Here is a 23,539-nt window from a genome sequence, read left to right as displayed (position 1 = left end):
TGCATCACCACACCAGGCCACCACCAAGTCTTTACTTGGCCAAAGTACAAGGCATTATAATGGAGGCTGTGTGTGTGTGGGGGGGGATACAAAATTAAAGGACATAGTCTGTGGCCACCAAGTGTATCCAACGACCAAGGAATTCACTGGTATGGTACGGGCCTTTAGCCTTGGTTACCTGGGCGGCCAAAGCAGGAGAACTGTAAATTCTAAGACAGCCTTGGCTACACAATTAGTTCAAGGCCAGCCTAGGTAACTTGGTGAGACCCCGCCTTGAAGGAAAAGTCTGAGAGAAGACATTGGGGAGACAGCTTAGCCCATACAGTGCTCGCTGCGTGAGCCTGAGATTCTGAGTTTGATTCCCAGAACCATTTGTAATACATGCTTGTATTGTATTACAAATACATATAATATTGTAATACATGCTTGTATTGTGATACAGATACATGCTTGCAACTACGGGGCTGGGGAGGCAGGGACAGGAGGATCCCCATGGCTTGCTAGATGGCCAGCCTGGGAGAACGGCAAGCCTTCGGTCCCATTGAGGCCCTATTTCAAAAAAACAAGGTGAACAACACTGGAAATTGATGGGGGCCTCCACACAAGAACGTACATGTGCAGATGTACTTACACATACACAAATAAACTGTGCATGTGTTCACGTGCGCACACGCACACAACACACATAAGCGTGCACAGGCACGCACACACCACACGCACGTACACACAGACACACACGCGCACACTGACACACACACATGCACACACACACAGGTAGAGTGATGCAGCCCAGTGGCCTAGTGCATAAAGCAAGCCTGGGTTCCACTTCTCAGTACCAAAAACCAAACCAACAGAAAACCTGGTGGGGACTCGAGAAGCCTGTTCAAGTGTACTTTTCATTGCCATAGATGCCACCCAGACACTGATGGATTAGAGAGAATGCGATTCAGGATGTTAGCAGTGGGGAAGGAAGAGAACCGGCCAGGTCATGGGAACGGTGAAATTTATTATGTTTACATTAGAAAAACAGATTTGAAGCCTATCATAAGAAGGTCACTGACATTTCCTGAAAGGACAACCAGGAACTGTTAGGAGTTGTAAACACAGAGGCGCTTCCTTGTTAGGGGGAAGGGGAGGAGGAGGAGGAGGAGGAGGAGGAGGCAGACCTGAGGCAGGCATCAATCAAAAGTGGCTGACAAAGAACAGCAGACCTTCTGCAGGAGCTTGGACAGGAGGGCTATCTCCGGAGGGAGGGGAGGCGCAGGACAGGATGTTTCTGTTTCTGTCTGACGGTGTGCAGAGTGCTGTGCAGGAGAACTGGAGAGCGCAGCTCTGACCTTGATGCCTGGGGACTAGATTATGAATAACCACAGGCAGCCTGGGAGGGGGGGGGGGCAGGGAGAACTCTCCACAAGGAGGCTGCAGCTCAGGAAGAGGCCTTCTCCTTGCAGGGCCTGAGTCAGACTCTGCCTCTCTGAATCATACGGAGGTCACTGCTGGCTGAGAACACAGATGTAGAAACAGGGCCCTCTCCTGCCAGCAGCTGAGAGAGAGGCCTAGGTGTTTCGCATTTGGTTGGGTCTGGTCCAGGGTCATGTGCGTGCCAGGGTCATGTGATGGGCCAGATGTGACTCACTGGCCTGGAATGAAACAGACCCAACCCTCTGGCTCACACCCAGTGTCTCCAACAAAATTCAGGCTCTCCCCCCCACACCCACACCCCCAAATTAGAAGGGGGTACTGCCCTTCCATGATGGCAAACTCATGCCAGACAAACTCAGAGATTAAATTTACTTGCCCAGCTTGAATTGGGCAATAATTTTCAATTAATTAATTAATGTGTCTGTGGTGTGTGCATGCATGTGTGCACGTGGTAGGTCAGAGAAAGCGGCCATCCCCCTGCCTCCACCTCCCACGTCCCTGCTATTACATGTCCATGCCTAGCTTTAAACACGGGTGCTGGGGGTCTGAACTCGGAGCTCTTACCCACGTGGCATCTCTGCAGCCCCAGAGGAAAGCAACAGAGAGCAAAGGGACCAGGATGGCTTCCACCTTAAGCCAGTGAGTGCCACCCTCTACTTTCTTTCTTCTCCCTCCCTACTTCTTTCTGGAACATGCAGCCCAGGCTAGACCTTGAACTTCCTCTATTAGCTGAGGATGACACTGGACTCTTGATTCTTCTGCTTCCACCTCCCAATGATGGGATGAGACCTGTGCACCACCATGCCCGACGGATGAGCTACTGGAGACCAACCAGTACCTTCCGCTACACTGGGCAAACATCCCACCCACAGAGCCACGTCCCCAGCCTCTACTTTCTTTTTAGAGCCAGGCTCCTAATAGTATTCGGAATACCCGAGAGTCCTCTGCCAAGGCAACTTCTTGCATGCCCAGACACCCGAGTCTTCGCGGGCCTCTCCCTGCCTCCCTCTCCTCCCCTTTGATTTTATTAAAGATCCAAGTCTCCCCACCTTCCCACACCTCATCACCCTCATGCCGGCCTATATTTCTGCTTCGATCTCAATCCACGAGGGCCCCAAACCTGCTGAGGCTGAGATCAGAAGGTTCTGCCAGGTCAACAGTGGAAAAACCCAGTCCCACCCAGCATCTAGTGTCGCCTCTCCTCGGTGCCAGATTCAAACTTGGGAATTCCTTTCCTCTGAATGTTTGTGTTCAGACTCAACACCCTGGGTCTGGGTTTCTTTACTGCTAGAAGCGTCAGTCTGCTACTTGTGATCAAGGAGTGGTTAAACCTATTTATCTCTTTTCTAATTAAAAAACCAAAAAAAAACCAAATAAATAAGCCTTTTTCAGTGATTTCTGTAACTTGTGTGTGCATCACAGCATGCATGGGGAAGTCAGGTCCTGGGGACTGAACTCAGGTCATCAGGCTCCCAAGCCAGGGTCTTTGCCCACGGAGCCATCGTCTTTGACACAGGCCAAGAAGTCTCCGCTAAGGGACTCAACAGTCCTGAGGAAGGTCCCTGTCACCCTGCTTCAAGGTCAATTTCACTAATGTAAAAAAATCTCCTCCATCTAAATTCTGCGTCAACCCACTTCACTCCTCCCTGCCCAGCTTCTATAAACAACACTGTATTGTGCAGAGCCAGGAACGCGCCTGCCGCCCCACTGGCTTCCTCTCCACTCTCAAGCCTTGATGCATTGCATTTCCCTCCTGTTTCTATCTTCACCTCTGTTTCCTTTTCCCTCCTCCCAAGGGCTGGGATTGCAGGTGTGTGCCACCATCCCCAGCTGCTTTTTTCCCTCTTGTTCTGCTTTTTAAAATAATTACATTAGTTTGTTTATTTATTTATTTTAGACAGCGAGCACCTTTACGCACTGGCCCGTCTCACGGGCTTCCTTATTTATGTGTGTGTCTATGTGTGCGGGGGCACGTGTGCCACAGAGCACCTGTGGAGGCCAGAGGACGACTTCAGGGAGTCAGTGCTCCCCTTCCATGTGGAGTCTAGGGACTGAACTCAGGTCACCAAGGTTGGTGGCAGGCTCCTGTACCTCAGGAGCAATTTCACTGGCTCTTCTTTTGCTTTTTGAGACAGGGGTCTATGTACCTCAGACTAGATCAGGTCTATGTAGCCCAGGCTAGCCTTGAGTTTTCAACTCATCCTTTCTCAGGGCTAGGATTGCAGACTTATGCCACCATGCCTGGCTTATTTGCACCTTTTTTTTTTAATTACTTCTTTAGAGGTTTTTCAAGTTATTCATTGATCTATAACATTAAGATGAATAAATCAGGGACTTTGGGATGGAAAGAGATTATCTCACAAGCTCAAAGACCTGAGTTTGATGTCCAGAACCAAAAGCTAGGCTAGCAGGCACATTAGCACATGCCTTTAATCCCAGTACTCAAGAGGAAGGGGCAGGGGCAGGTCTGAGTTCAAGACCAGCCTGGTCTACAGAGCGAGTTCCAGGCTAGCTGGGGCTACATAGGGAAACTCTGTCTCAGGGGGAAAAAAGGCTATGCATGACTGGTGAGCTCCAGACCAGAGGGAGAATGAGTGTTAGGGCACAACAGGGCTGGGGCCTTTACTCCCAGTACCAGGGAGACAGAGGCAGGGGATCTCTGTGAGCTCCCAGTTAGTCAGAGCCACACAGAGACTGTGTCTCAAAATAAACAAACAAAACCCAAAGAGGAGGAGAATCCCTGAGGAACACCACCAGCATGGAGCCACACCCCACACACCCCTACAGCATGGAGCCACACCCCATGCACCCCTACAGCATGGAGCCACACCCCACACACCCCTACAGCATGGAGCCACACCCCATGCACCCCTACAGCATGGAGCCACACCCCACACACCCCTACAGCATGGAGCCACACCCCACACACCCCTACAGCATGGAGCCACACCCCACACACCCCTACAGCATGGAGCCACACCCCACACACCCCTACAGCATGGAGCCACACCCCACACACCCCTACAGCATGGAGCCACACCCCACACACCCCTACAGCATGGAGCTACACCCCACACACCCCTACAGCATGGAGCCACACCCCACACACCCCTACAGCATGGAGCTACACCCCACACACCCCTACAGCATGGAGCCACACCCCACACACCCCTACAGCATGGAGCCACACCCCACACACCCCTACAGCATGGAACCACACCCCATGCACCCCTACAGCATGGAGTCAGACCCCCATGCGCCCCTACAGTATGGAGCCACACCCCCATATATCTCCTTAGCGTGGAGCCACACCCCCACACACCCCGTTAGCCTGGAGCCACACCCCCATGTACCCACATACACAAAGCCTGAATCAATAAGTAAATGAAACTGTCATTTACCTCTGCCCGGTAAAGGTGACTATGAGAGCCGAGGGAGGCGAGGGAGCAAAAGGAAATAAACAGGGCAAGGTACATGTGTGCTTTCCAATTCAAACAGGTGGAAAAGTACTGAGTGACAGGACAGCCAGCTACACCTGCCTTCCACAGAGGCAGGGTGCTTCAGCCAGCAACCACTTCTAGCAAGCCAGAGAGGGAAACTGAGGCACCGCCTGGAGTGCTCCCATGTCCTGATTCTCACTGAGGGAGTAAAAAGTGTCTGTTAGAAGGCTGAAGAGATGGCTCAATGGTTAAGAGAACTGACTGTTCTTCCAGAGGACCAGGGTTCAATCCCCAGCAACCACATGACAGCTAACTGAGTACAATTCCTTCAACCTCACACAAGCACGTATGTAGGCAAAACACCAATGTAAATAAATAAATAAATTCTTTAAACAGTGTCTATTAGTCACTTAAGGATTAAATAAGGACCTAACAGCCAAGGGCACAGAAGCAGGGCTTGCTTTGCAAAGAAAAAAAAACAAAACAAAACAAAAAACTAGCGTCAAAGCTACTTCCCTTCCTTCCTCCCTCCTTTTTTCCTTCCTTCCTCCATCCCTCCCGCCCTCCCTTTCTTTTAGGGGGAGAGGATATTTTGAGGCAGGAGTCTCACGCAGGCCAGGCTGATCTCAACTTGCTACACAGCTAAAGATGATTTTGAACTCCTGTTCTGCAGCCTCCAGCTCCCAAGTGCTGAGACTGCAGGCATGGGCCACCTTGACCGGCGTCCGTTTTCCTTCCAAACAGTGGTTTATCCCACAGTGGCTTTTAAGAAAGCCGGAGAAAGATCAAGGATCAGGGAAATGGTTCAGTCTATATGTGTTTGCAGAACAAGCACAAGGACCCTAGTTGAAACCCCAGGATCCACATAAAGAAAGTCGGATGTGGTGGCCTGTGACCAGGGAGGTGGCAACAGCCAGCTCCCCGTTACTTGCTGGTCAGGCAGCCCTAGCTTCACCAGTGGGATCCGGGCCAGTGAGAGACTCTGTCTTAAAAAAAGAACAAAAACAAAAGCCAAGGTGGGTGACACCTGACCCACAAGGTTCACCCCGGCCCCATATATGTGTGCATGACCATGTACACAAACATAAAACATTAAGGTTTTGCTCAGTAGATGCTTTTTCTTTGACACGGGTCTCAGTAGGTTCCCCAGACTGACCTTAAACTCTGCCCCACTGCCTAAGTCTCACGAGTGCTGGGTTACGTGTGATGTGTGCATGTCCTCACACCTAAGCCTCATGAGTGCTGGGTTACGTGTGACCTGTGCATGCCCTCACCTGAGCCTCACGAGTGCTGGGTTATGTGGGTTACATGGGTTACATGTGATGTGTGCATGTCCTCACACCTAAGCCTCACGAGTGCTGGGTTACGTGTGACGTGTGCATTCCCTCACACCTAAGCCTCACGAGTGCTGGGTTACGTGTGACATGTACATGCCCTCACACCTAAGCCTCACGAGTGCTGGGTTACGTGTGACGTGTGCATGCCCTCACACTCGCTCAACAGACACTTTCTAGTAACGGTGCTGATCTCATTTTAAGTACCAAGAGGCAGGACCAGCCCCCTGTAGCAGAATCAGAATCAAAAGTACACAAGACACAGGGAGTTGGAACCAAGCCAACAACACTTGACTATAACCCCAGCACTTGTGAGGTGGCAAGCCAGCTTTGGTTATATAGGGGGTTTGAGGCTAGCCTGGGCTACATGAGCCTACAAATACAAAAAAGCAATACAGGGAGCCAGGCAGTGGTGGCACATGCCTTTAATCCCAAAACTCAGGAGGCAGAGGCAGGTAGATCTTTGTGAGTTCGAGGCCAGCCTGGTCTACAAGAGCTAGTTCCAGGACAGGCTCCAAAGCTACAGAGAAACCCTGTCTCAGAAAAACAAACAAACAAACAAGAGAGCAATACAAGGGCTTGTGAGATGCCCTGACAGGTAAAGGTACTTGCTGCCAAACCTGATGACCTGAATTGGATCCTCAGGACCCACATAGTATAAGCAGAGAACCAATGCCTATAGCTGCCCCCTGGCTTCCACACAAATAAATAAATACATGCAGTTACAAAGAAAGATCTTAAGCATATATGTATGCTGGGGAACATCCAAAACATCTACATTCTGGTTAAAGAAATTAGGCACTGGGGGGCTGGGGCTGTAGCGCACTGGCAGAGCGCTTGCCTCATATCAATGAGGTCCAAAGTTCAATCCCCACTACTGCCAAAGGCAGAAGTTAGGTATCAGAAGAAAACAAAACGATCAAAACTAGATCGGATTTGGCAACCACATTTGTGGTAGCCCGTACGCAGGCGCATGTAAATTTAGAAACTACACAGACTAGCAGCTTTCCCAGGAACGCCAATGTGGCAGGCTACCGCTACAGCTGAGGAAAGACCTCGTTTAAAAAAAAAAAAGTGTGCTGCTGGTGGTGGTGGTGGTGGTGGTGCACACCTTTAATCCCAGCACTCGGGAGGCAGAGGCAGGCAGAACTTAGAGTCCAAGGCCAGCCTGGTCTACAGAGAGAGCTCCCAGACAGCTGCACAGGGAAACCCTGTCTTGAAAAACAAGCAAACAAAAAACAAAGAAAGCAAGTGTGAACATATAAGCTTGTGCGGGCCGGGGGAGGAGGGTAGGATACCTGTCTGCTAAGGCTGAAATGTGTGATTCTGGCCAGTGAGAAGGCTCAGTGAGTAAAGAAAGGGACCTGCCACTAAGCATGAACCCAGGGCCTACAGGGTGGGAGGAGAGAAGTGACTCCCCCTAGCTGGCCTCTGACCTCCATAGGGATACCATAGCATTGGCATGCACACACACACACACTCGCGATAAACACGCACAAACATAAATAAATGTGACTTTTTTTTTCTTTCCTCAAACCTTAGGGAATTAAGCTTTGGCTAGAACAGACAGTTCCACAGCGTCAGCCAATCTGGCCAACTGGGAACCCTGGCTGTTCCGCAACACTGAACCCAGAAGGCTCCATCTCTAAAAGGCAGCCATGTTTGTAAGAGAGTCAAACAGAAAGATGGCCTTTAAGATAAAAACCTACTCTGCTACTTCTCTTCTCTAACTAGGGGGGTGAGGGTAGCGTTTGCTCTTTGATCTGCTTTTCAGGGAGTTGGGGATGCGGCTCAGTTGGTAGAGTTGCTTGCTAGCATGAGTGAAGCCTTAGGTTCAAGTCTCCTGAACCGGGTAGAGAAGGGCATGCATATCCGCAATCCCAACACTTGAGAGGTGGAGGCAGGAGGACCAGAACTTCAAGGCCACCTTTGGCTCTGTAGCTAGTCTGAGGCTAGCCTGAGCTACATGAAACCCTGACTCAAAAAAAGGGGGGGGGGGAGAAGGAAGGAAGAAAGAAAAGAAAAAAGAAACACAGGGGGCTGGAGAGATGGCTCAGCAGTTACGAGCACTGGCTGCTCTTCCAGAGGACCCAGGTTTGATTCCAGCACCCATATGGAGGCTCACAATCACCTGTAGCTCCAGTTCCAGTGGATCGAATGCAGGTAATACAGAGACACACATGGAGACAGACATTTTTATTTTGTGCGGTGTGGGGGATGTGGCGCGCGCGGCACTCAGGAAGCCAGAAGAGGGTGTTAGGTGTGTTGCTCCACCTTGTTCTCTGAGATGGGGTCTCTCACCTAATCTGGAGCCGTCAAACCCTAGCATCTTCCTGTCTCTGCTCCTTACGGCCCTGGAGCTACAGACAAACATGGAGCCATCTCTAGTCCCGCCTGGCCTGGTGCTCCCTATGTAGACCAGGCTGGCCTCACATTTGTAGCAATCCGGCTGCCTTTGCCTCTTGAGTGCACTGGGCATTTGAATTCAGTTCCTCGTACTCTGAGGTACGTGTCCTGGTTGGCTGGTCAACCTGACAGAATTCTTCTGGCAAGAGGGAATGGGGCATTTTCTAGATTAATGATTGATATGGGAGGGCCCAGTGGTGCCTCCCTGGGCAGGTGGGCCTGGACTGTATATGGGCTGACCTTTCGGGACCAGTTCTTTCCATCCACCACGTGGGTCCTGGGTATCGAACTCAGGCTGTCAACCTTGGCAGCAGGCATCTTTACGCACTGAACCACCTAGACAGCCCATTGAGAACTGAGTGCTGTGGGCACAGAAGATCCTCAGCAGCCCGCGCAGTCTGAGGCACAAGGCCCGCCACAGCAATTTACATCCACTGTTGACCTTACAAGAGGCAACAGCTTTTGGGGGTGGTGGTGTTTGAGACAGTGTTTTTCAGTAGCTTTGGAGACTGTCCCGAAACTCACTCAGTAGACCGGGCTGGCCTTGAACTCACAGAGATCCACCTGCCTCCGAGTGCTGGGATTAAAGGCGTGCACCACCACCACTGCCTGGAAGGGTCAACTTCTTTAAGTACATTTTAAAAACTTTTTAAAGATTTTTTAATTAATTAATTATTTTTTTTTTGTTTTTGTTTTTCGAGACAGGGTTTCTCTGTGGTTTTGGTTCCTGTCCTGGAACTAGCTCTTGCAGACCAGGCTGGTCTCGAACTCACAAAGATCCGCCTGCCTCTGCCTCCCAAGTGCTGGGATTAAAGGCGTGCGCCACCACCGCCCGGCTTTAATTTATTTTTTATGTGTGCTCTGCTTGATGTGTGCATATACTCCACATTCATGCCTGGTGTCCTCAGTCAGATGAGGGCACTGGCTCTCCTGGAACTCAAGCTATAGGTCACTGAGAGCCATCGTGTGGGTGCTGAGAACCGAACCCTGGTCCTCTGCAAAACACCAATTTTTTTTTCCGAGACAGGGCTTTTTTGTAGCTTTGGAGTCTGTCCTGGAACTAGCTCATGTAGACCAGGGTGATCTCGAACTCACAGGGATCCACCTGCCTCTGCCTCTTGAGTGCTGGAAAAAAGGCATGTGCCACCACTGCCTGGCACATCAAGTGCTCTTAACCGAGTCATCAGTCCAGTCCTTAATACGTGTGTGTGTGTGTGTGTGTGTGCGTGTGTAACATTGGTGTGTATGTGCCTGTGTGTGTGCATGTGTGTGCGTGCAGTACGCATGAGCCCTGGTCCTCCAATGGGGGACACAGGACAATGCGGAGGAGTCAATTCTCTCTCTCCTTCTCCCATGGGGGTCCAGGGAATTGAACTCTGGTCATCAGAGGTGGCAGTAAGTGCCTTTACCCACAGACTCCTCTCACCAGCCCAGGTGTCAGCCTCTTCAGTAGCGAGACCAAGAGCTGGGACAGCGACCTCGAGGGAGAGGTGTAAGTTTCTACAAATTCTGCACTGATATGGAAGCAGTTAACTTTGCCAGCAAAGGAAATCAGGTTTTTATTGTGGCCTAGATCCCTCGGCCTCCCTCCTGTCCTGGTTGAGGGATATTCATTATAGAAGACGAAGATTATCAGGAGACCAAAATCTGTAAAATACTGGTAACAAAGTCAGCACTTACTGCTTATGCAGGGTTTTTATCTTTCCAAGCTGGATGTTGTAGTGAATGTCTTCTGTCCCAGCACTTGGGAGGCAGAGGTAGCCAGATCCCTAAGCTTGAGGACAGCCTGGTCTACATGCCCAGTTCTAGGACAGCCTGAGCTACGTAGTGAGACCTCGTCCAGCCGCCCAACTTAATTATACCTATTTATTCTCTCTCTCTGTGTGTGCGTGTGTGTGTGTGAGTACCTGTGCCATGGCCTGTGTGCAGAGGCCAGAGGATGACTTGGGACTTGGGGGACTCAGCTCTCCTCTTTCCACCTTTCGGGTCCTGGGGACTGAACTCAGGTCATCAGGCTTGGCAGCAGGCACTTTTACAGCTGAGCCATCTCCCTCGCCTATCTCTCTTTTTAAAGACAAGGTTCCCTGGATCACAGGCTGACCCCAAACTCACTAAGTAGCTAAAGATGACCTTGAACTTTTTATCCTCCTGTGTCAACCCAAGTGATAGGATTGCAGCTGGGTTTTACACAGTGTGAAGGATTGAAGCTGGGGTTATGCGCAACCTAGACAAACTCTCTACCAAGAGAGATACATAATCCGCCTGCCAAAGGTCTGTGTTTAGTTTATTATTATTATTATTATTAATCATTGGGCTCTGGTTTTGTTGCTACTGTTGTTTCTTTTTAAAGATTTATTTTATGTGCATTAGCGTTCTGCCTGCATGGATGACTGTGTATGGGTGTTGGATCCCCTGGAACTGGAGTTACAGACAGTTGTGAGCTGCCATGGGGGTGCTAGGTATTGAACCTGGGACCTCTGAAAGAGCAGCCAGTGCTCTTAACTGCTGAGCCATCTCTCCAATGCCCTGGTTTTTTGTTTGTTCGTTTTAATTTATTTATTTTTAGAATATGTGCATGAGCTGGGAGGTGGTGGCCCATGCCTTTAATCCCAGCACTCAGGAGGCAGATTGAGTTCAAGGACTGTCAAGAGTAACACAGTGAGACCCCGTCTCGAGAAAAAACAAAACCAAGAAACAAAGAATATGTATACGACTGTTTCATCTGTATGTATATCTCTACGCATGTAAGCCTAGTGCTTTGGGAGGCCAGAAGAGGATGCTGGATCCCCTGGAACTGAAGTTACAGACAGTTGTGAGCTGCTTTATGGGTACAGGGGGCTGCCCCTGGATCTTATGAAAAACAAGTACTTTTAACTGCTGAGCCATCTCTTCAGCCCCAGCTCACCACGAGATTGTTATCTTCCGCGCCATCACCACTAACTATTAGAACTAATTGATAGTTCTCTGGCAGTTTCTTTCTAGCACCTAGCTCTGAGGAATCATTAAGGCTTCTCTTCACTTCTACTCAATGCTATAATTTGAATTTCCAGGACTGGGGGGCATGGCTCAGCCACAGAGTACTTGCCAATAGTGTATAAGGTCCTGAGTTCAGGCCCAAGTATCAGGAAAACAAAGCAGATCTCCCTTCTCAAAACGTTCCAAGATTTATGCTTTCTTTTTTACCATATGCTATAATACACTTACCTCCCTTTGAGGGTCAGGGAGGGTATTCCGTATTCCGTGTATACGCATGTTCACATGTGTGTGAGTGCCAGTGCATGCAACGGCCAGTGGTTGACACTGGGTGCCTTCCTCGGTTGCTCAATGCCTCTCCTGGACCATAAGCTCACTGATTCAGCCAGTCTTGCTGGCCGGCTTGCCCATGGACCCCTTACACCCACCTCCTAAGTGATAGGATTGCAAGCAAGCTACCACGACCTCCTGGCATTTACCTGGGTACTGTGGACCTGAACTCGGGTCCTCATGCTGGCATAGCAAGTATTTTATCCACTGAGCCATCCCCTCGAACCCATGCATTTTCTGTGTGTGTGTGTGTGTGTGTGTGTGTGAATGTGTGTGTGTGTGGTTTAGCCAAACAGTCCTGGCTGACCTCAAATTCACCACTATCCTGCTTCAATCGCCCCAATGTTGAGATCATGGACATGGGCCACGGCGCCCAGCCACAACGCTTTTTACTTAGACCAAAATCATTTTCTTTTTTGTGGGGGCGGAGGTGAGAGGGTTTCTCTATGTAGACTCTGCTGTCCTGCAACTTGCTGTATAGACCAGGCTGACCTCGAACTCAAGAGATCCACCAGCCTCTGCCTCCTGAGTGCTGGAATTAAAGGCGTGCAACACCACTGCCCGGCCCCAATCACTTTCAGCCTCACAATGCAGAAGTGCAGCTGAGAGAGGACGGTGTGTGTGTGTGTGTGTAAGGGGGGGTTTGGGCTGGACTCCAGCACCTCGCAAACCAGGCTGGTGGTGCACACCTGTGATCCCAGCACCCAGGAGGTGGACGCAAAAGGAACAGAAGTTTAAAGACATCCTCAGCTACATATTCAAGGTTAGCCCAGACTACAGGAGACTCTGCCTTAAAAAAGAAAAAAAAAGCCATAGAAATTTGAAAAAGAGGGTGACAATGGAGTAGAGACATAATTCGAAACTGTCTCCTAGGATACCTGAATCCTCATTTCTGGTCTCCCCACGATCATAACTCATACTAAATAACAAGCGCTGGAAACAGAATCCTCCATACGGCACTGGGTAAATTACTAAACTCCTTTCTGCTTTCGATCTCCCATCTGTCACATGAGAACAATACTCCTTGTTTTTTTTAAGCTGGTTGCATATAAGAGCAGGATAACTTTCCTTATTGAAAAAAAAGCCAAAATAGCAGCATACTAAAATAATACTAGAAAACGGGGTAAAATAACTCCCTAAAAGCCCAAAGATTGCCGGGTGGTGGCGGTGCACGCCTTTAATCCCAGCACTTGGGAGGCAGAGGCAGGCGGATCTCTGTGGGTTCGAGGCCAGCCTGGTCTACAAGAGCTAGTTCCAGGACAGGCTTCAAAGCTACAGAGAAACCCTATCTCAAAACAAAACAAAACAAAACCCAAAGATCTGGTACCTGATGTTAGTCAAATAATTCCCTAAAGAAGGGGAGCTTATTATATATGAAATCTGGGCAAGCACTGTTATAAGAAGTAGCAGGGAGCCGGGCGGTGGTGGCGCACGCCTTTAATCCCAGCACTTGGGAGGCAGAGGCAGGCAGATCTCTGTGAGTTCGAGACCAGCCTGGTCTACAAGAGCTAGTTCCAGGACAGGCTCCAAAACCACAGAGAAACCCTGTCTCGAAAAACCAAAAAAAAAAAAAAGAAGTAGCAGGGAATGATAGTGTCCATACTGGATACAACCATTATTATTAATTATAAATCATTATAAATATTAAACTGTCCCCCAAGTTTACAGTTTACTAGATGAGACTTAGTGCACTTAAGAATGACTTCACGCTGAGGACGGCAGTGCATGCCTGTAATCCCAGCCCCTGGAAGGTGAAGGCAGGAGGATCTGGGCTTCCACAGCTAGCCTCAGTTACACAGTGAATTAAAGGTCAGCCTGGGCTGGGCAGAGGTGGTGCAGGCCTTGACTCCTATCCACTATTCGGGGGGCAGAGGCAGGAGGATCTCTGCCAGTCTGGCCAGGGCAGCACACAAGAGAAACTCTGTCTCAAAAGATCAAACAAACCAAAAAGGTCAGACTGGCCTGTATGAGGCTCCATCTCATTTAAAAAAAAATAGTGAGCCGCCTCAGCAACTGTGGGAGTTTGCAGCCATGCCCGTGGACCTGAGTCCGATCCCAAGACCCACATCCTGGAAGGAAATTGTTGGTCCCTACACAAGTCATGGAAGCCCCCACAGTACAAAATAGAGAAACAAAATGGAACTTTAAAGGGGGGGGTAGGAAAAGGAAAAAATAAAAGAATATCCCACTCTGATCCCCATCGCTTCAGGAAAGTTGAGCCGTCCGCCAGGATAACCCTTTGGCTTTCTGCCCTTATTAGATTTCCTAAGTCGTCTACCCTCTAGCTAGCATTCCAGAGCTCTGAAGATTAGCATCTGCACCTGATCCCTGGCATCGCACCTGCCACTCTAGGCTGTCAACCTGGGCTAAACCGCGTCGTGTTTTCCATTCCCGGCTACATCGCATCGCTGGAGGCACACAAGTTAGAAGGAACAGGACACTTTTATCCTAAACTTGACTTCCCTACTTCTTTCCCCTTTCCCCTCATCCTCCCCCCCCCTTTTTTGTGGAGGGGAGAGGGTCCCAGATATCACAGGTTGGCCTTGAACTGCTGATCCACCGGCCCCTCAGTGCTGGGATTACAGGCGAGTGCCACGGTACTCAGTATGATGCAGTGCTGTGCATGGAAACTCGGGACTCGGAGCATGCTAGGCAAGCTCTCTCCCAACTGAGACACAATGCATCCCTAGCTAAAGTTCCCTTTAAAGGTCTATGTCAATTTCTGGCCCTTTAAATCCCTCCCCCACCCCACCCCAGTTCCTTTCAATTCTCCACACTTTCTCTCTCCCCACCTGCAATTCGCCTTCGCCTCCCTCAGGGAGTTTCTCCAATCTTCTCCTCGTGTCCTTCTACAGCCCCCACCTTTCCCTCCGCAGCGCGACTCCAGCTTCGCCTTTCCGTGCCCCCGCGCTGTTTCCCTTTCCCCCCCACGACACATCTCTGCAGCAGGCGACCTTCCACCACCACGTCCAATGCCTGGGTTCTCCCCCTTGGCCTCCCGAGCTCCTTGCCGATTCCCTTCACCCCAAACCCACTTTTCCCGGGATCCACTTACAGGAGGCCGGAGCAGGTGGTGCAGACGAAGCTGCCCACGGTGATGTCCACATAGGTGACCCCGCGCTGGGCACACTCGAAACAGTGGCGGTTCCCGGCCTGGCTGCAGCCGCCCAGCTCCCGCACTCGGCGGCACCACACCTCCGAAGCCGCTTCAGCCTCCGCTTTGCTCCCTCCGACCCCGCCACCCGGGCCCGGGCCCTTCTTAGCCGCCATCACCATCTCTCCTCCGAGCTCCTCTGCAAGTCTGCGGTTGCTCCCCTTCAACCGCTCGCTGCCTTTCCCGCCTCCGCCGCCTTCGCACGCCCGGCAACCCTGACACCAGCTCCTGCAGCCCCGACCGCGACCGCGACCAACTCCGCCGCCCCCTTCCTCGTCTCGTTCTGCACGCTGATTAGCCAGTCCCCTCCCACCTCCTCGCTCTGATTGGTGCGATTCGGGACGGCCTCGGGTTGCTGGAGCCTCCACAGCCACGCCCCACTGCCAACGGGCCTCCCGCCTTTTCCATTGGTTCACAGAGACCCCCCACCGTGCAAGCACAGCGCGTGCCCTTCTCCTTGTCCCCGCCCCCTCTCGCCACGGGTTCCTAGGCTGACTCTTATTGGTTGTTAAGGTTGCAAAATTAGCGTGCGAGAGAAAGGAGGTGGTCCGCGCGCGCGCAGTGCTCACCCTCCGGCCTGGCACTAATTCCCGCCAAATTTCAAAGGCTTGTTCCAGGCTGAGACAAGAGACGTGCAAGGCAGAAAAGAAGTGGCCCTAGGAGGGACTGAAGGGGAAAGTGAAAGGCAGAGAAGGGGAGGATGAATGCTTTATAAAAGATGTCTTATTTACCCATGCCATAGGTGGAGCCCCCACTTAAAAACTTGAGGTGGGGTGCCAAAGATAGCTTAAGGGACGAAGGCATTTGCCACCAACCCTTACCACCCAAGCTTGATCCCTGGAGCGCTCACTCCTGTAAGAAAACTGACCCCTGTACGCTCTCTTCTGAGCTCCAAGAGTGTACACACACACACAAATAAAAATGTATGTAAAAAATTATTCAAGAAAACATGTTGAATGAAGTGTATCACAGAACTGGTTTGGGGTTCAGTCAGAATTTGAACCTGAGTCTTTCAATTTTAAAAACTCCACTCTGGAGCCAGGGATCTATCTCGGTTGGTAGAAAGCTTGCCTAGCAAGTACTGAGCTCTGGGTTCAATCCCCAATACTACATATAACCCAGAATGGCGGCACAGGCCTGTAATTCAAGCATTTGGGAAGTGGAGGTAAGAGCTTTAGAGGTTCAGAGTCATCCTTGGTCACTGCCTGCAAAAGGGAAAGGCTGGAAGTGAGGAGGTTTTGGGGTGTAAACCAACAGTTTTGTTTCAGACGTGGGCTGATGAAGGAGGTGGGTGCCAGGCCTGATTCCAGGAGAGACCAGAACCAGAGAGATAGGTTCCAGAGTCATCAGTACAGGGAGTTATGTAGGGGCACGGACGTGGTGAGGTTGCTTAGGTGTTACATACAGATGAAGACTAGAAAGTCCAGGGCTGGGAGCAGTGAAGTGCTTGCCAGGCAAGCGTGAGAACTTGAGTTTGATCCCCAGAACCCACGTGAAAGCCAGTGTCCACCTGTAATCCTAGAGCTGGGGATGCAGAGACAGGGGGATCCCTGGGACTTGACAGCCAACCAGTCTAACCAAATCAATGAGCTCCAGACCACTGGAGCTCTGGCTACTGGAGACTTCTGGCTTTCAAATACTTGTGCACATGAGCACACACACACACACACACACACACACACACACACACACACACACACTGCTGAGTCAGCAGGTGGGAACAGTATTTGATCTCCAGGACAGGAAACTATATACATAGATACACACACACACACACACACACACATATACACACATGCACACATATATGCACATATCTATAATACACATATACATACATACACACACATATATACATACATACACAATCATACACACACAGGAAGAAAGAATACAGAAGTCCAGATGTAAGAGAGAGTAGGCAGTTTACTCTACTCCACCTCTCCAACTGTCATAGTCACAAATGTGCTTCATCCCCAGAAGGAGGTTCCACCCAGTCCCATCCGGATACACAAGGGCAGCATCTTTGTCCATTTAAAACATTGCTGCATGGCATGACTGCTCATGGCTTGAATTTCAAGCAGGTAGATCTCTGTAAGCTTGAAGTCAGCCTGGTCTATGTAGTGAGTTTCAGGCCATCCAGGGCTACTTAGTGAGACCCTGTCTCAAAATAAATAACTAAATAAATAACTAAATAAAAATAAAAAAAATAAGAAGAAAGAAGAAAAAAGGCATCTGTACTCTTTTCAGAGTTTAGCGGTTCCCCTGTGCTGTCCACCGCTTTTGCAGCTTCTCTTTAGCCAACAGTTATCTCTGCCTCTTGGAATGGTAAGCAAAGCAGTGCACTTGCCCACTGCCATAGCAGGTGAAGAATAAATTAGGATGACCATGGACTCTGGCAGCTTTCAGTCGGTTCCTGTGTTACAGGGTGTGGTCTGCTTCCTCCTCCTGTCTCTGCTCCACCCAGGTCATATCAGGGAGTAGCAAGCCTATGTCCCCTCATAATCAGCAAGAGCACAGGCAGCCTGGGGTCCCCTCCTCTGCTACTGCCCTGGTGGCTGGGTGGAAGCCTTGGTGATGTCCCTGGTAGGAGTCCTTTGCGCTTGGGGAGTTAAGTCGACGGAACCTGGGTCATTTGGTGGGTGGAAAGCAAGCTTTTTCAAAAAGTATCATAGCCAGCCGGGCGGTGGTGGCGCACGCCTTTAATCCCAGCACTCGGGAGGCAGAGGCAGGCGGATCTCTGTGAGTTTGAGACCAGCCTGGTCTACAGAGCTAGTTCCAGGACAGCCACAGAGAAACCCTGTCTCGAAAAACCAAAAAAAAAAAAAATCAAAAAGTATCATAGTGGGAGCTGGAGGGGTGGCTCAGCAATTAGGAACCCTTGCTGCTCTGTCACAGGATTCGAGTTCAGTTTCCGGTACCCACACTAGCTGATAGATAACCACTGTTACTACAGCTCCAAGGGATCCATCTGATGACTTCTGTCCTCAGGGACTGACCCACATGTGGGGCACATACACACACGCGCGCGCGCGCGCATACACACACACACACACACACACACACATAAGCACACACGCACACACACAGAATAGTAATGGTAAGCACTCCCCTGGCCTTTGTTACTCGATTTCTGTCTTGGCTGGGGATGAATTGACACTTCCTGTCAGTCACTGGATCACATATCCCCATCAGCAGGAGAAAAGTCCAGCCTCGCAGGTGTGGTCTCCCAGATACCACTAGATCAGTTTTCAGGGACCATTTTATTGTCATTATTTGTCCAGCTGCTTCTGGTGCTTAGGAAATATGATAAGGGCCTTGCCTGGCCAACGGCCTTTTTTTCTGCTGTGCTTGTGTGTGTGTGTGTGTGTGTGTGTGTATTCATACCAGAGGTCACCCTCGGGTTTTGTCCCCCAGGTCCCATGCGCCTTGTTTTTGAGACAGTCTTTCACTGACCTGGAGATTACTGCTTATGCTAGGCTGACAGTTAGCCCCAAGAATCCCCATCTCTGTGACCCAGGGCTGGAACTACAAACTCCTGTTACTACACCTGACTAGGGGGATGGAAATTAGGTTCCCATGCTTGTACAAGTGCCTTGCCGACGGAGCTGTCTCTCCTGTCCTTGACTCCTTTCCGTTAGGAGCAAGGTTTGTGGTTGGAGACACAGACCTGTCTGGATCCCCGCCTGCAGGTCCAGCCATGAACATAACAGCCACTGCCGTCTCCATCAGAGCTACCTGCATGAGACCCCCAACAACGTCAGGAGTAGGTAGAGAGAGGAATTCATTCCTCATCTGAGATTCCAGCTACTTTTGTGACCACTCCCTGCCCCAAACTATATGTAATCCTCTTGCCCCAGCTCTGTGTTGTCTTGGAAGGGGTTGGAGAGTAGAAGATTAACAGAAGACACGGGTCTCCATCTAGACAGCTATGGGAAGTGGAGAGAGCCCTGTGGAAGAGAAGTCCTAGGTGAAGGTTGCTGTTGACAGGGCACAGCCACGTCAAGGACTCATAGCCCCAGGCTCAGAGAGATGTCAGATTCTTCCTCTGGTCCAAGTGTGAACACTGACAGTGTATGCAGAAAATGTCCATCATCTCTTTCTTTCCCTGTGTGTCTACAGCCTGAAGACTCATCCCCAGTAGAGACTGCTCCTACCAAGGTGAGCTAATCCTGTCTCCTTGATCCAGCTGTGTACGGTAAACCCTACTCCTTGTCTAGCTAAACGCACTGACTCCGCCTCTCCGCTCAACTCTGTCATGAACACACTGATCTTCTAGGGTGCTACTGTGTCTCCAGCAGAGACCCCAGACCATTCAGGGTGCTACTGTGTCCTCAGCAGAGACCCCAGTCCATCCAGGGTGCTACTGTGTCCCCCCCAACAGAGACCCCAGACCATCCAGGTGCTACGGTGTCCCCAGCAGAGACCTCAGACCATCCAGGGTGCTACGGTGTCCCCAGCAGAGACCCCAGACCACTTGGTCCCAGCTCTCTGTCTGTGCCTGCCTTGTACTCCATCACTGCCCTAGTAAGGCCCATGCACTTGAACCAGGCTGGACGTGGATTCACTTCCCCAGTTATTTAATTAAATTATTTTAACTTATTAATTTTTATACTTATATAAAATTTATATACTTATATTTATTTATTTTGAGATAAAGTTTCTCTGTGTAATACCCTGGGCTGTCCCAGAACTCACTCTGTAGACCAGGCTGGCCTAGAGCTCACAGAGATCTGCCTGCCTCTGTTTCCCGAGTGTTGGAATTAAAGGTGTGCATCACTACCCCTAGCCCTTATTGGTTTATTTTTTGAGACAAAGTATTTTGCTATGGCACAGGCTGGCCTGAAACTTACTATATAGGCTTAGCTGGCCTTGAACTCAGGCTTGTTGTGACTCAGCTTCCTGGATGCTTCAACCACAGGCCTGAGCCACCACACACAACTAGAAACCAGGCTTTTAAAGAAAGGGTTGACAAATGAGGCCAGCTCTAACAATGCGGTAATTTACTGCCTGTAGGCCGTTTCCAGTCTGTTCTACGGACAGAGAAACTCAGAAGCTGTATGGGCCCCACCAGAGTCTTGGAAGCTGAGACAGTTCAAGTTTACAGAGCAAAGTAAAAAAAGAAGAGGAGAAAGGGGAAGGGGAAACGTGAGGAGGAAGGAAAAGAGGAGGGAGGGGGGATATATGGGTGAGGGAAAGAAGAGGAGGAGGAGGAACTGAAGGAGGAGAAAGAGAGGAAGTAGAGGAGGAAAGTGAAGACGAGAAAGGAGAACAAGGAGGAGAGGAGAAAGAAGAAAAGAGAGACGAGGAGAGGAGAGGAAAAGAGAGGAGAGGAGAAGAGAGGAGGAAGAGAAGAGAAGAGAAGAGAAGAGAAGAGAAGAGAAGAGAAGAGAAGAGAAGAGAAGAGAAGAGAAGAGAAGAGATCCCTAATCATTCCTGAGTCTCCTCTCGGGTGGTCAGCTGTGTTCTTATCAGCACGTGTGTTGCACAGAAACCGAATTCCAGATAATGCGCTGTGGGAAAGCCTGGCTGGGGATAGCTCACGTTCCTAGCAGCCCCAAAGACACAGGGTGCCGTGCAGCCAGTTAACTCCAGACCAAAGGTGGCTTGCCCGGCCAGAGCTATAGCTCGCTCGGTTGGTTGAGTCCACGTCTGACATGCAGAAAGCCGGGGTCTGATTCTCACGACCACAAAAAACAGACGCAGCCTGTAATTCCGCCTTCAAGAGGTGGAGCTGGGAGTTCAAGGTATGGCTCAGGTATATAAGACCCTGACTCAAAAAAAAAAGCACAAAACAAAATAAAAAAGAAGGAAGCAAATGAAACGTATAGTCTAAAATGAAAAGTAGAATGGATAGGATTGAAAACATATTCGACAATAAAACATTACAAATTCATAATAGAAGCTATCTACAAAAACAAAATATACCAGGAGTACAGTGTGTGCCTGAAATCCCTAATCCCAGCAGGAAGGAAGTGGAGGCGAGGCGGGAGGACGTAAAGTTCAAGGTCTTCAAGGTCATCCTCAGCTACACAGGGAGTTTGAGGCCAGCCTGCGTTGAGATCCCATCTGAAAATAAAAAGAAAACGAGAAGGAGAAAAATAACAATTTGTCATTGAGGATCGTGAGAAACGGAAGTCCTTGCATATTCTCAGATATAGAATTCTCTGAAATTATATGTCCAGAAGAACTGAAAGCAGCCATTCTAATAAATGCATTCTTGCAATTGCTTGTACACCAGTGCTAGTCTCAATAGACAGCAGACAGGAACAACCCAAGGTCCGACAGCCAGCAGATACCAGAACGAGACAGATGTGACCTGGGGTTACAGCTGGCTGTCATTCCACCGTTCCAGTCCTAGAAACTTGACCATCAGTGAGGTGGAAATAGTGGGTGCAGGGCAGGAGAGACGACTCAGCGGGTAAGAGCACAGGCTGCTCTTCCAGAGGACCCAAGTTCAGTTCCCAGCACCCACATGGTGGCATAGTGGCTCAAAACCATCTGTGGTTCCAGCTCCAAGGGATCCAACACCCTCTTATGACTTTCAAGGGTTCTGGCAAGCACATGGCGCACACACATGCACTCAGGCGCACACACACATACACCACATATACATAAAATTAGTTTTTTTAAGTTAAAGAGGAGTATGGTTGAAACTTAAATCTATACCGACCATGCACAGCACATCCATCCATCTATCTATCTATCTATCTATCTATCTATCTATCTATCTATCTATCTATCTATCTATCTATGAATGAGACAAGCTCTCACTATATAGACTAGTCTGGCCTTGAACTCAGAGAGATTCACCTGCCTCTGCATCCCAAATGCTTGGATTAAATGTGTACATCACAATGCCTGGTCTATTCTTTAAAAATAAAGTAAACATCCAGGTAAAGGCAGTGCATGTCTTTAATCCCAGCACTCAGGAGGCAGAGGAAGGTGGAAGATGGATGAATTCGAGGCCAGCCTGTTCAGAGAAACCCTGTCTCGAAAAAACAAACAAACAAAAAAAGAAGAAAGAAAGAAAGAGAAAATAAACAAACAACAACAACAAAAGCATTAATTTTATTGACTGTACTCTGATTTAAAACATAACATAGGATGAGTATTAACATGAACTCTAACAAATGCTAAATCAAAAAACAGCTGTGTGTGAGTGCTTCACCTACATGTGTGTCTGTGCCTGCGGAGCTCAGAAGAGGGCACAGGGTCCCCTGGAACTGGAATTGTAGATGCTTGTTTTTTTGTTTTTTGTTTTGTTTTTTCAAGACAGGGTTTCTCTGTAGCTTTGGAGCCTGTCCTGGAACTAGCTCTTATAGACCAGGCTGATCTCGAACTCGTGGAGATCCGCCTGCCTCTGCCTCCCGAGTGCTGGGATTAAAGGCGTGCGCCACCACAACAAACTCCTCTGTTGCTTTGCAAAGCCTGTCAGTCTTTGTTACCAACCACTCCGGAGACCTGAATGACATTTGAGCAGGCTTCCTTCGGAGTTCTCAGTCTCCTAGTCCCTGGGGTAGAGTGGGAGTGGAACAGACTGCAGGCTGACTCCAGGATGGACGCGGCCAGAGAGCTCACACCTGTACACAGAGTGCTGGCCTGACTTAGACCTTTGTTCTTTAAACTAAGCCATTGTTTTGCTGCACAAATCAAGCAGAACACTGGCCCGCCTATGTGTATAACTCCTGCCAAAGCTCCAAGGAGAAGCCAAAACCTCGGCTCGATGTTAGATCATTTTCTACAAACCATTTGTCACACTTGCTTGGATTTCGCTTTTTCGTGACCCCGAGTAGGGGTGATATTCAAAATATTTAGTGACTGGCTTCTACTTGGCTACAGTCCTAATGAACACAGACTTGTTTTAGCAGAAAGTCAAATTCTTGGAGATCTACCACTATGTTGGTACTAAGGGTGAGGTCCAGTGGCCAGGAGGCAGTTAAGGGCAGGTGGGGCATTTAAAAAACCTTGTGAGGGCCGAACAATGGTGGCACAAGCCCTTAGTCCGGAAGCTGTGAGGTCAAGGTCATCCTGATCTACAGAATGAGTTCCAGGACAGGCTCCAAAGCTACAAGAGAAACCCAGTCTTGAAAAAAACAACCTTGCCAGGAATGTATATATTATAATATATAAAATACACACACACACACACACACACACACACACACACACACACACACACATATATATATATATATATATATATATATAGAGAGAGAGAGAGAGAGAGAGAGAGAGTGTTAGACTCATGTAGACCAGGCTGACTTCAAATTCGCCGCATAGTGATGGAACCCAGGGCTTCAAACGTGCTCGGCAAGCAAGCACTCTACCACCGAAGCCACATCCCCAGCCAGCCCTTACCGACTGACATGAGCTTTACATTGTCACAGCCCCCAGGATGGACCCTGGAGGTCTATCAGTCCGCCCTCAAGAAAGCCCCAGCGTGAAATACTCTGTCCCTTCTTCCTCTTGGGTGTAAC

General features: G+C 49.6%; 1 protein-coding gene across 2 annotated transcripts in view; it reads right to left on the bottom strand.

Annotated features, from left to right (window-relative positions):
- Agfg2 (ArfGAP with FG repeats 2) overlaps positions 1-15,381 on the bottom strand; it is a 38,774-nt gene extending 23,393 nt beyond the window's left edge. Inside the window, exon 1 of one of the 2 annotated variants that reach the window (XM_075975773.1) lies at positions 14,961-15,381. In XM_075975773.1, the coding sequence (XP_075831888.1) occupies positions 14,961-15,181 (221 nt within the window). In that variant the 5' untranslated portion in view covers positions 15,182-15,381. The remainder of the gene's footprint in view (positions 1-14,960) is intronic. The other variant, XM_075975780.1, reaches the window with a different exon arrangement.
- Positions 15,382-23,539: the final 8,158 nt, after the last annotated feature.

Source organism: Microtus pennsylvanicus, chromosome 1 (assembly GCF_037038515.1).
Source record: "Microtus pennsylvanicus isolate mMicPen1 chromosome 1, mMicPen1.hap1, whole genome shotgun sequence".
Taxonomy (NCBI): domain Eukaryota; kingdom Metazoa; phylum Chordata; class Mammalia; order Rodentia; family Cricetidae; genus Microtus; species Microtus pennsylvanicus.
This window is presented reverse-complemented; position numbering and strand designations above follow the sequence as displayed.